At 38.2% G+C, this 13175-nt stretch overlaps 2 protein-coding genes across 8 annotated transcripts in view; one reads left to right on the top strand and one right to left on the bottom strand.

The window, feature by feature from the left end:
- Window positions 1-9421, bottom strand: part of pmt (phosphoethanolamine methyltransferase) — a 55554-nt gene extending 46133 nt beyond the window's left edge. For 2 of the 7 annotated variants that reach the window (XM_087280869.1, XM_087280870.1), the window contains exons 1-3: window positions 3526-3595; window positions 3241-3307; window positions 1069-1200 (exon numbers count right to left, since the gene is read on the bottom strand). The gene's annotated coding sequence lies outside the window, so the exon portion shown is untranslated. Of the gene's footprint in view, window positions 1-1068; window positions 1201-3240; window positions 3342-3401; window positions 3441-3525; window positions 3596-9347 lie in introns of those variants that run through there. The other 5 variants (XM_087280872.1, XM_087280867.1, XM_087280866.1 and 2 more) reach the window with 3 other exon arrangements.
- Window positions 1-13175, top strand: part of kcnip1a (Kv channel interacting protein 1 a) — a 58903-nt gene continuing 45728 nt past the window's right edge. The window contains exon 1 of the mRNA XM_087281213.1: window positions 1-604. Within this exon, the coding sequence (XP_087137339.1) occupies window positions 517-604 (88 nt within the window). The 5' untranslated portion in view covers window positions 1-516. The remainder of the gene's footprint in view (window positions 605-13175) is intronic.

Raw genomic sequence — 13175 nt, forward strand, 5'->3', positions numbered from 1 at the left:
CAGCAGAGAGAGAGAGAGAGAGAGAGAGAGAGAGAGAGAGAGAGAGAGAGCAGAGGGTGGGATTATAAGCGTCTGAATCGAGCTGTGCGTCAGTTTGCAGCTGATCATCACTCTTCATCAGAGACTCTGACCATATTTAATCACTTGTTCTTTCCTTCCCTGTTCCTTTTTCACTTTTCAATGCAACTAGACTAGCTTACTTTGTAAGTAGCTAGCCAAAGTGCCTGTTTTCTTGGCACTTCATGTGGAGTTTTTTTGCCATTGATTTCTGTGCATCTTCCATTCGAGTGTGAACTCTCTGGAGGGGGAGCAGGATTATAAACTGTACAATCAAACATTTTTTCCCACTATTTTTTGGTCACTATTGTGTGGATTTAGCTTTCATTTGCTTGATATTCCTGGATTTTGAATCCTGATGGTCATATTTTCCTCACACTTTGGCTCTCCGTTTCCTCTTGATCTGAATTTATTACAGAAGTTTTCGCACTTTTGCTTTCATCTGGAGAGCTTCGGAGGATGTCCGGCTGTGCCAGGCGCTGCAAACATGGATTAGTGAAGTTTGCCGTCTCTGTGAGCAAACTGGTGACGGGAACACTCAATAAAGGTATGCAAATGTCTATAATTAACTGCAAAACTCAAATATGGGCATCAAATCAGAGGAACTACACTTTAAAAATTGCAGCAAATAGCATCTTACTTTTAATGTAATAAATGTTGGCTAGTTGTATGGTTAATCACTTAGATTTGAATGAAAATTGTAGTTGAATTAATTGCATTAATTAAAGCAGGAAGTCGGCGGCTTGGTAACTCAGTCGTTAGCGATGTGGCCTCACAGCAAGAAGGTTGCTAGTTTGAGTCCAGGCTGGGCCAGTTGGCATTTCTGTCCAAACACATGCGCTATCCATGTGTTTTACATCCACTGTGTAAAACACAACACAGACTCATTCTGAAAATGTAGTCCCGTGGACGTTTCTAAACTGCAAATTATGTAGCCAGAGGTATGTATGGCTGCATTTAATTTTTTAAGCGAACGCCGTTCCTTTTCGCCCTTACCGGCTGACTGCTTACCTCGTGTAGAGGGCTTTCCCGCTGCAACCAGTTTGTCCAGTTAGCTTGTCGTGTACGTCGACAGACTTGAGACACATAGAGGAGTTGATAACGGCGACATCAACTGCGTTCGAGTCCGGGGAAGAGCGGTTCCTGAAATCAGGCAAGACAAAAACAAAATCCAAAAAATAAAATGAACGAGTGAACAACATGGTGAGAATGTGGTGAAATCCGAAAACCTGGTAAAAGTCAGACAAGGCTTTTATTTTTCTAGTAAATCGTTGGTTGGGTTTAGGGAAGTAAGTGGGTCAGTCGATTGGCCCGTCGCCCAGTCAATCATTCAGTCAGTCAGACGGACAGTCGGTCAACAGTGGCCTCTGGTGGGTTTACGTGAGAACAGCCCGGGCGCAAACAGCACTCGCGAGAGACATTTGACATATGAAAAAGCCTGTGGATTCACGAAAACAAAAACTGCAAAAATGCGCACCTCCCGGGACGTATTTCGCGGTCTTCAAAAACGTCCACGGGACTACGTTTTCAGAATGAGCCGGGGTTGGTTAAACATATGCTGGAATAGTTGGTGGTTCATTCAGCTGTGGCGACCTCTAAAGTAGAGACTAAACCGAAGGAAATCGAATAAACAAATAAAGCATGAAGTCGAATACCTTTCAATATGGCAATGAATCTAAGGTAACATAGACTGTTACAATCAGCGCAATCTCAAGGCAATCAGTAACTTTTTGATTTAGTGGCTAATTCGTATGAATTGGTACGATCTAATTTGTACAATTTAGTACGATTTGCTCATCACCAACTGACGGTGGGGGTTAGGAGTGGGGTTAGGTGCCACGCTTCCTTTTTAAAATCGTACTCAACTCGTACGAATTAGCCACTAAACTGACAAAACTGAAAAAAACTTGTTTCCTCATGAGGTCAGGCTGGTTAAAATAGGTTTTATCCACTTTCCAGTCCTCATATATGCTCACACAAGTCAATTCTGTCTGAATCTCTCCACATCTTTAATAAAGAACAAGCAACTCACTGAAAAACATAAGAAAATAGTACATTTAATAGCAAAATAAGCTTTCCAAAAAAGCTCCTCTTGGTTTTCTTCATTAAAAATGAAAGGCTTTTGAATTATAATCTGCAGTTCTCTGATGAGCACAATATGAGGTGATTCTCTCTCCACGTGTGTGTGATTTCATATTTACAGTGCAGTACAGTAGTGGGGAAGAACGGCTGTATTTATGTGTGTGTGTGAGCCGTGTGTCAAGGGGGAGAAATAGAGGTAATGGTGTTGTTTACTTGAGCAGACTTTGTGTTTTATGTGTGAACAAACACCTATGGGAGCCATCGCACATTGGATGTGCTCTTGAACGTGTGTTTATTTTACTGCCTTGATTTACCATCTGATTTTATTGCAAATTACAACTGCAGATACAAAATACACAACGTACAATACTGTACACACGCACACACACACACTTGCAAAGCTATATTTATGGGGACTTCCCATAGACGTAATGCTTTTTATACTGTACATTTTGGTAACACTTTAGATTAGTTCACAACTCTCACCACTTACCACTGGTTTATTAGCTGTTTATTAGTACTTAAGTATGATCTTATTCTGCATCCCTAATCCTACCTAACACCTAAACCCAACTACTACCTTACTAACTTTTAATAATCAGCCAATTAGTAAGCTAGTAATGTTAGTTAATGGGTTGTTAATAGCATGAATTGTGACCCAAAGTGTTACCAAAACTTAAAATAGATGCATCTGAGTCAATAACTGTCACCCAGCACAAGTATAAGCTAAATAATTAATGCAAATAGCTCCGATCTTCATTTGCATATTTCATCTCAACCCTTTTAAGACTTTATTGAGCTTCTTAAACTCTTTTAAAGCTGTTTCTAGCATGCACAATTGCTGTTTTCACTGTAAACCTGCAGGGAAAACCTTCAAAAAAGACACGTGAGCAGTTTCCCGAACGTATGCATCAATATACTGTACATATGTTCACTAAGCAGTTCTCATTCTCCACCTTCGAGATTGTATACAATGCAGAATGTATTTGTGTGGCTTGAGGCCAGAAGTGCAGCACTGAACATAAAGACACACACACATAGTGACACACAGACACAAGCATAGGCACACACATTGAAACACACACACACACACACGCTTACGCTCAATGACTCTGGAGTAATGTGATTTCCTCAGATTCAGATGCTGCACAGATCTCCCTGTAGAGCCCTGAGCCAAAGCAGAGACACAGTTCAGTGTGTGTGTGTGTGTGTGTGTGTGTGTTTTATGTCCATTTTTGAGTCCCCGCAGGGAACACACTCACATCACGCCTCTGGCTTTTACATTGAACGCGTCTGTGTGTGTGTGTGTGTTTGTGGTGTGATTTCTCTTCCTGGCGTGGAATGTGTGAAGTTGTATTTGCGTTGTTTCTTTTTAAGTGCACTAACCTCAGGAGATATCCTGTCCTGGGCAGATTTCATCCAGACGCAGCCAACAGCTGTGTGTGTGTGTGTGTGTGTGTGTGTGTGTGTATCCTTTATTTATAGAATGCAAACATATTGAAATAGATGTACCATGGAAAAGGTCAAAGCCACACAAAAAAACCTCACAAAGCTGCTTCACTGTTTGTTTTTTTATGCATGCACACTGTTAATGAATTTTGTAAATGAGTATTTAACTGTAGTGCACTACCCAGGCTCATTATTGATACGTACCCCTATTTACATTTCTTGAGAGCGCAAAATATGTCTCAGGAGGTACGCTTTTGCAGTTTTTGTTTTCGTGAATCCACTAGAGGCCGCTGTGTAAGCTTTTTCAGATCTTAAATTTCTCTTGCGAGTGACATTCACACCTGCTGTTCTCACGTAAATCCACCAGAGGCCGCTGCTGACTGATTAACCCCCCAACTAACCAATCCCCTCAACCACAAGTGTTTTCAAAAGCACAGACTGACCCGATCACCGCATTCCCTAAAGCCAACCAATAGTGTTTTCAAAAGCACAGATTAACGCTCCCACCGCCTTCCCTAAACCCAACCGATAGTGTTTTCAAAAGCACCGATTGACCTGCCCACCCCCCTTCCGCAAACCCAACCGATAGTGTTTTCCAAAAGCACCGATTGACTCGCCAACCGCTTTTCCTAAACCCAACTGATAGTGTTTTCAAAAGAACAGATTGACCCACCCATTGCCCTCCCTACTCTCAATCGACAGTGTTTTAAAAGAACTGATTGACTCGATCACTCCCTTCCCTAAACCCAACCGATAGTGTTTTCAAAAGCACCGATTGACCCGCCCACCGCCTTACCTACACTCAACCAATAGGGTTTTCAAAAGCACAGATTGACCCGCTTACCGCTTTTCCTAAGCCCAACCGATAGTGTTTTCAAAAGCACCGATTGACCTGCCCACCCCCTTGCGCAAACCCAACCGATAGTGTTTTCCAAAAACACCGATTAACTCGCCAACCGCTTTCCCAAAACCCAACCGATAGTGTTTTCAAAAGAACAGATTGACCCACCCATTGCCCTCCCTACTCTCAATCGACAGTGTTTTAAAAGAACTGATTGACTCGATCACTCCCTTCCCTAAACCCAACTGATAGTGTTTTCAAAAGCACCGATTGACCCGCCCACCGCCTTACCTACACTCAACCAATAGTGTTTTCAAAAGCACAGATTGACCCGCTTACCGCTTTTCCTAAGCCCAACCGATAGTGTTTTCAAAAGCACCGATTGACCTGCCCACCCCCCTTCCGCAAACCCAACCGATAGTGTTTTCCAAAAACACAGATAGACTCGCCAACCGCTTTCCCAAAACCCAACCGATAGTGTTTTCAAAAGAACAGATTGACCCACCCATTGCCCTCCCTACTCTCAATCGACAGTGTTTTAAAAGAACTGATTGACTCGATCACTCCCTTCCCTAAACCCAACTGATAGTGTTTTCAAAAGCACCGATTGACCCGCCCACCGCTTTTCCTAAGCCCAATCGATAGTGTTTTCAAAAGCACAGATTGACCCGCTTACCGCTTTTCCTAAGCCCAACCGATAGTGTTTTCAAAAGCACCGATTGACCTGCCCACCCCCCTTCCGCAAACCCAACCGATAGTGTTTTCCAAAAACACAGATAGACTCGCCAACCGCTTTCCCAAAACCCAACCGATAGTGTTTTCAAAAGAACAGATTGACCCACCCATTGCCCTCCCTACTCTCAATCGACAGTGTTTTAAAAGCACTGATTGACTCGATCACTCCCTTTCCTAAACCCAACGGGATAGTGTACTCAGAAGCACTGATTGACCCACCTACCGCTTTTCCTAAGCCCAACCGATAGTGTTTTCAAAAGAACAGATTGACCCACCCTCCGCTTTCCCTAAAACCCAACCGATAGTGTTTTCAAAAGCACCGATTGACCCGCCCACCACCTTCCTTAAACCCAGCTGATAGTGTTTTTTAAAAGCACAGATTGACCCGCTTACCGCTTTTCCTAAGCCCAACCGATAGTGTTTTAAAAAGCACCGATTGACCCGCCCACCGCCTTACCTACATTTAACCAATAGTGTTTTCAAAAGCAAGCCAGAAAAAGAAAAGCACTCTCCTGATTTCCACCACGTTCTCATCCTGTTATTTACTTTATTTTATTTTTCACCTTTTTTTTTAGTTTTACCTGCTTTCTAGAACTGTTCTTCTCCACACTTGAACCCTGTCATCAGTCAACTCCTCTCTGCATCTCAAGTCCACCGACATACCTGGCGAGCCACTGGACAAACTGGTAATAACAAAAAATACATCCACATGGTGGTAAGTGGTCAGCTGGTAGTACAAAAAGAAATAGAAGGGATCAGTGGCAACATAGGCTCATTCTGAAAACGTAGCCCTGTATACATTTCTGGAGATCATGAATTATGTATCCAGAAGTACGTATGGCTGCATTTTGTTTTTAAAACAAACGAAAGGCAGTGGTATGATGCCATTCTTTTTTGCGCTTATCAGCTAACCGCTTACCTCAGCGTGGACGGCTGTTACCAGTTTGTCCAGTGGCTCGCCTTGCACGTCGGTGGACTTGAGGCACAGAGAGGAGTTGACCATGACGACAGGGTTCGAGACGGTTCCAGAAAGCGGATAAGACAAAAACAAAAGTCAAAAAATAAAATGAAGTAAAGTGAAAATGTGGTAAGAATAATAGTAGGGGTTTTCTTTTTTAGATTGCTTCTGAAAACACTGTCGGTTGGGGTTAAGGAAGTGGGTCGGCAAGTCAATCGGTGCTTTTGAAAACACTATTGGCTGGGTTTAGGGAAGAAGGAGGGTGGGTCAGTCGATCAGTCATTCAACAGTGGCCTCTGGTGGATTTAATTGAGAACAGCAGGCATGAATTGCACTCGTAAGAGAGCTTTGAGATCTGAAAAAGCGTACACAGCAGCCTTCAAGAAAACAAAAACAGAAAAACGTACCTCCTGCGACATATTTGGAACTCTCCAGAAATGTAAATACTATAGGTGTATGTATTCAGAATGAGCCTGGGTTGGTCGGCGGGATCATCCCACCACGTCTCGTTCGTAAAAATGGAATGCAGCCAAATGTACTTCTGGCTACATAATTCGCGCTCTTCAGAAATGTAGACAGGGGTACATTTTTAAAATAAGCCTGTGTTGGTAATGCGAGCTGTATATTACTGTTATAATTCTATCACTGTTATATTTTAAAGTTGCATTGTTAAAATTACTGTATATTTTACTGTATGGATATACGATACTGACAATACATATAGAGCAAGATGACAATACAGTATTTTTCTGTAATTGATTTACAGTAAGCTAATGGTGATTCTATGGGAAATTGTTAACAGCATAACACTTCATGTATGTATATTACACTGTAAAAATATTCACAAATTAAGTTTGTTTTGTTTATGCTTGTGAATTGCATTAATGGAGCTTGATGAACCAATTTTGATGTTGAAATGTTTGAGGAAGTGTCTTCAATTGTCATTTATAATAGTTTGAATGATCTATTGACTGGGCTGGTGTTGTAAATTACGAGAACAAAACCAAAAAATAAACTGCAAGTACCTTTTCTGCTGTTTTACAGACTTTATATATACTTCTTCAACAATATATTGGTTCAAAGCTCCTAAAACGTCAATAAAAGTCACTTTGTTTAATGCTTTGTTGATAAATCCATATTAGAGATGCAGTAATCAGGAGTAAAACAGCTTCTTGTCACTTCGAAAAGACGCTGAGGGGAGTTATAGGTCTGAAGGGGTTTTAAAGCTGACGTAAAGTGATCAATAATGGATTAAAAAGAACCAGTAATATGTTATGTGTGTGTGTGTGTGTGTGTGTGTGTGTGTGTGTGTGTGTGTGTGTGTGTGTGTGTGTGTGTGTGTGTGTGTGTGTGTGTGTGTGTGTGTGTGTGTGTGTATGTGAGCTCCAGCAGCTAAACAGTTTTGTTTTAAACGTGGACATATCTGCTTTTGTCAAAACTATTGGAGTAATCGGCTCACAATGAATTTTAACATATACAATGAATAGTAATATTGAAAAACTTAATTAATTTCTTATCATTGTGTAGTTTTCATTATTATCATTTAAAGCAGGAGTGTTGGCAGGTGTGCTCTACAAACAGGTTTTGCTGAACTCTGTATGACTGAAGGACGCAGAAGCTCCTGCATCTCCTCATGTCTGTGGCTGGATTCAGCTCTCCTGCTGCTTTTAATGAATCTCCACCCTGCATGTTCCTCCCCTGCAGCACGAAGAGGCTCTCTGCTCCTCGTTTCCACCTGTTCCTCCATCGCTGCGCCGTAAAACATTCACTTTTACCGTTTGACTGTTCAATTTCAGCCTCTCTGAAGCGTGGCATTGATTCTCCGCGGCCGCGCGCACAGTTTTCCTGTGTGATGAAGCGCGCTCTATATGGGGTTACATTTGCCACACAATTCTGGGTTGTTGCTAGAAGGGATACAGCTGCGTCCGGAAGCTTACAGGAATTATTTATATTATTTATTAAATTACCCAGTAAATTGTATTTTATTAACGTCTACCCCTAAACCCAACATTAAAAACAGAAATAAAAATGGAAATTATTTATATTATTTATTAAATTAGCCATTAAATTGTATTTTATTAACATCATATCCTAAACCCAACATGTAAAACTGAAAAAAAAAATTAAAATTATTTATATTATTTATTAAATTACACATTAAATGGTATTTTATTAACGTCTACCCCTAAACCCAACATGTAAAACTGAAATAAAAATTAAAATTATTTATTTTATTTATTAAATTACACATTAAATTGTACTTTATCAAGGTCTACCCCTAAACCCAACATTTAAAATGGAAATAAAAATGGAAATTTTTTATATTATTTATTAAATTAGCCATTAAATTGTATTTTATTAACGTCTACCCCTAAACCCAACATGCAAAATAGTAATTAAAATGGAAATTATTTATAATATTTATTAAATTAAATATTAAATTGTATTTTATTAACATCATACCCTAAACCCAACACGTAAAACAGTAATTAAAATGGAAATTATTTATAATATTTATTAAATTACCCATTCAATTTTATTTTATTAACGTCTACCCCTAAACCCAACATGCAAAACAGTAATTAAAATGGAAATTATTTATATTATTTATTAAATAAACCATTAAATTGCATGTTATTAACGTCTGGCCCTACACTAATCATCACAGTAATGTAAAAAAAGTAGTTATAATGAGAAATATTTATATTTAATCCTATTTATTAACAATTCACTTGTATTTTATTGACGTCTACCACTACACCAACCCTAAACCCAACCCTCACAGTGATGTAAAAATGTTAATTATTGTTGTACAGTCACAACAACTATGCTATACTGATGTAAGTATCTGCAGCTGTATCCCATCTAGACTTTACCACAATTCTGAGTGCAAAACATTATGCACAATGACTTGTTGCATGCACACAAGATCAGGTTTTGAGCGTGCAAAAAGCCACTTTCATGCTTAAAACATGATCTTTTGCATGCAAAATTGTTAATGCCCGAGCAACAAGCCATTTTGCATGCTTTAAACATGACCTTTTGCTCACATAATTGTTAACACGCATACAGCAACCCGTTTCCCATGCTCAAAACGTAATTGTGCCGTAAATCTAACCCCATACGCTCTCCCCATAAGCTCGCTGATCTGCTTTTTAAGAAGTGTGCTCGAGCAGTCAGTGGGAAAGCCTGTAATCATGCATTACTTACACTCTATTATCTTACCTTTAAACTCGCAGCTTGAACTCGCTTTGGTTGCCTGTAAACACAGCAGGATGCAGATTGCGCTCAGAGGCCAGAATCTTTCTGGTTTGTGCCGCCACCTAGCGGACACATGGTGACATAACACTACTGTATTACTGTAAATACAACTAGGACTTTCCTTTAGGTCAATAGTCTGTCTGTCTGCCTGTCTATCTATCTACCTATCTGTCTGTCTCTCAGCCTATCCATCCATCATAAAATGGATAACTAGTAATAATTTACCCAAAATTATGTTCAATGAAAAATTAGTGAAAAAAAAAATTTATATATATATATATATATATATATATATATATATATATATATATATATATATATATATATATATATATATATATAAATATATACATTAAATATATACATTATATAAGCGAATGTTATTAAAATTATGTAATAATTCATATATATATATATATATATATATATATATATATATATATATATATATATAAATATATATATATATATATATATATATATATATATATATATATATATATATATATATATATATATATAATTACATTATTTTACTAACATTCGGTTTATTAATATTGTAATATCTCATCATTTAAAGTTAAAATTTGATATAGTTTAATTAATTTTTATATCTTTTTAAATAATGTCAAGTTAAATTACCGCTTACCACTTTTGTAGTGTTTAGTGACATTATTTATTTACAAAAACATAAGATTTATAATCAAGAGCTTTAGTTGATTGGTGCATTTTGACAAGCGATGAGAAAGTGAACAGGTGTCACGTGACAAATTGTTTTAACGCATTTTTAAGATAATTAAATTCGGTTGAAACAACAATTTATACCTGAAAAATAACATAAGGAATTTTGAAACCAAAATAAATAACTTTTACATTTTTATTTAAAAGATTAATCTACTGACCAATCACAGACAACTATTAGACCTCCTGTCACGCATTAACTACCTGTGGCGGATAGTTACTCCAGAATTAGGCCTACTTAAATCTGGCAGAAGCCAAACAAAAACAAAAAAGATTTCTCAAGTAGATTACGACTTAAAATGTACCAAATCCACCACATCTTCTGTAAGTACGTGCTTTATTTCATTTAATACCTTAATTTATCGCCAGGTGCGTCGATCATAAGTGATTATATATATCTTATATATAACAGCTATGAGACATAAGTACAAATTAAAGAGCTTTTATTTTTTGTGTCTACATATAAATTGAGGTTGTGTTGCTGTTGTTTAGATGGGTAGATTGCTAAATTTGAAGTGATATTGATTTTACTTTCAGCTGTAATGCCTGAGTCGGCCGCGGGGTGTCAGTGTTGTGCTTGAATTCATTTGTACTGCGTGTTCGACTGTAACGTCCATGTAAACACAAGGAGTACATCTTTATTTTTCAATGACAGGGCAATTAAACCTGACATCTGTTTGACGAGACATTTTCATTAAGAGACTTTTCCTCTTCCTGTTCACATGGGCTGATTTGATGTGATTTTTATTTATTTTGAGAGCGGAAAATCAAACAATTCTTCAAGCAAAATGCATTTCGTAATAGTCATTAAAATATTTACTCATTTATATGCACTTACAATTAACTTATTTTGTTCCCCAGCCCTTTACCACATCTCATTTTAGCCTGTTTTCTTGATAGTGAGTTCTCAAATGTTACATTTCATTGACTAAAAAGTTATTATTTTATTGTTTACACTTATTTTTATCCAACAGCTGGAGAAATTATGAGAATTAATTAGTCGTGTGGCCTGTTTTAGTGTTAGAGTTAGCATGCAGATTCTATACACGGCCACTGAGAGGCCCAATTATTAAATATTAACATTTTCAATCAGCATCCATAGGCATGTTTCTGATGAGATGGGAGGATATTAGTATTCCTATGGCTCTGATTTAAAAGGCTGTTGAACATGGTTATATCTCAGCCCGCAGGGAGTGCTTGTCTTTGAAAATGAAACGGTAATTTGTCATCGTTAATGTGATTAATTAAAGTTTGCTGTCAGGGAGGGGTCACATTTGTCTCGCAGGGGAGCTCGGTGTAGTCTTCCCAGTCTGTCAGCCATCAAAACACCTCACAATAGTGCTTCTGTTATTCACCTTTTATTTCCTTTCTGATGAGGATATTCTGAAATATTCTGACTTCTTTAGTATTTGTTTTTCTTATACTGTAGTAAAAAAAATATCTGTTAACAGTTTCCGTGATCCGCAAGTGCTTATTTGCGGTTGTGAATTGCATTATGGGATGTTGATCTCTGCTTTGTCCACTTCTGATGTTGAAAATTAAACTCTTCAGTTTAACAACGTGACTTTTATTGACATTTTTAGTCATTTGAACTAACGTAATGTTGAAGAAATAGAGAAATAAGTGTGTAAAATAGCAGACAATGTGCTGGCAGTTTATTACAAGGTGTTTGTAGCGTAATATACAACACCAGCTCAGATGAAAGATCATTTATAACTAATAGACATGTTCATAAAAGTCACTTTTCTAAACTTTTCAAGGTCCCATTATGCAATTTAAAAGCAGAAATAAACATGGGAAAATAAAAACACGAGTCACAGAATACTGAAAACTGCTTATTTACGGATATATTTCATTTTACATTGCAGGCTCATTAGAAATGCGTTCCTCAGCCTATATTTTTGCAAAATGTAAAATTGTAAAGTTTTATTGCAGATGACTAGAGCTGTCACAATAATCAATATATCGACGTGTCGTGCAAAACATGGACATGACTTCAGTCATTTTTGGGGTACGCTTTGTTGTACTTTTCAAAATAAATGTCAACAAAAGTCTCTTTGTTAACCTCTAGAGTTGAATTTTTAACATTAAAAGTTGACAGAGCAGATGTCAAGCTCCCATAATTTACATTTACATTTACATTTAGTCATTTAGCAGACGCTTTTATCCAAAGCGACTTACAAATGAGGACAAGGAAGCAATTCACACAACTAAGAGCAACAATGAATAAGTGCTATAGGCAAGTTTCAGGTCTGTAAAGTCTAAGAAGGGAAGTATTAGTAGTATTAGTATTTTATTTTATTTTTTTTGTACAGTTAGTGTGATATTCAAAGAGGCAATTGCAGATTAGGAAGTGTAGTGGAGACTAAATAGTTGAGTTTAGTCGTTTCTTGAAAGTAGCGAGTGACTCTGCTGTTCTGATGCAGTTAGGGAGTTCATTCCACCAACTGGGCAGATTGAGCGTGAGCGTTCGCGAAAGTGATTTCTTCCCTCTTTGGGATGGAACCACGAGGCGACGTTCATTCACAGAACGCAAGTTTCTGGAGGGCACATACATCTGCAGAAGTGAGATCAGATAAGAAGGAGCAAAGCCAGAAGTCACTTTGTAGGCAAACATCAGAGCTTTGAATTTGATGCGAGCAGCAACTGGCAGCCAGTGCAAACGGATGAGCAGCGGAGTGACATGTGCTCGTTTAGGTTCATTGAAGACCACTCATGCTGCTGCATTCTAAAGCAGTTAAAGAGGCTTGATAGAGTTAGCTGGAAGCCCAGCTAGTAGAGAGTTGCAGTAATCCAGTTTGGAGAGAACAAGAGCTTGAACAAGGAGTTGAGCTGCATGTTCAGATAGGAAGGGTCGGATCTTTCTGATGTTATAGAGTGTGAATCTGCACGATCGAGCAGTTCTAGAAATGTGGTCAGAGAAGTTTAGTTGGTCATCAATCGTTACTCCAAGGCTTTTCACCATTTTGGATGCAGTAATGGTTGCCCCATCCATCTGGATTGAAAAGTTATGGTGTAGAGTCGGGTTGGCAGAAACTACAAGCATTTCCG

Source organism: Danio rerio, chromosome 14 (genome assembly GCF_052040795.2).
Source record: "Danio rerio strain M-AB ecotype USA chromosome 14, GRCz13ab, whole genome shotgun sequence".
In the NCBI taxonomy this organism is placed as follows: Eukaryota; Metazoa; Chordata; class Actinopteri; order Cypriniformes; family Danionidae; genus Danio; species Danio rerio.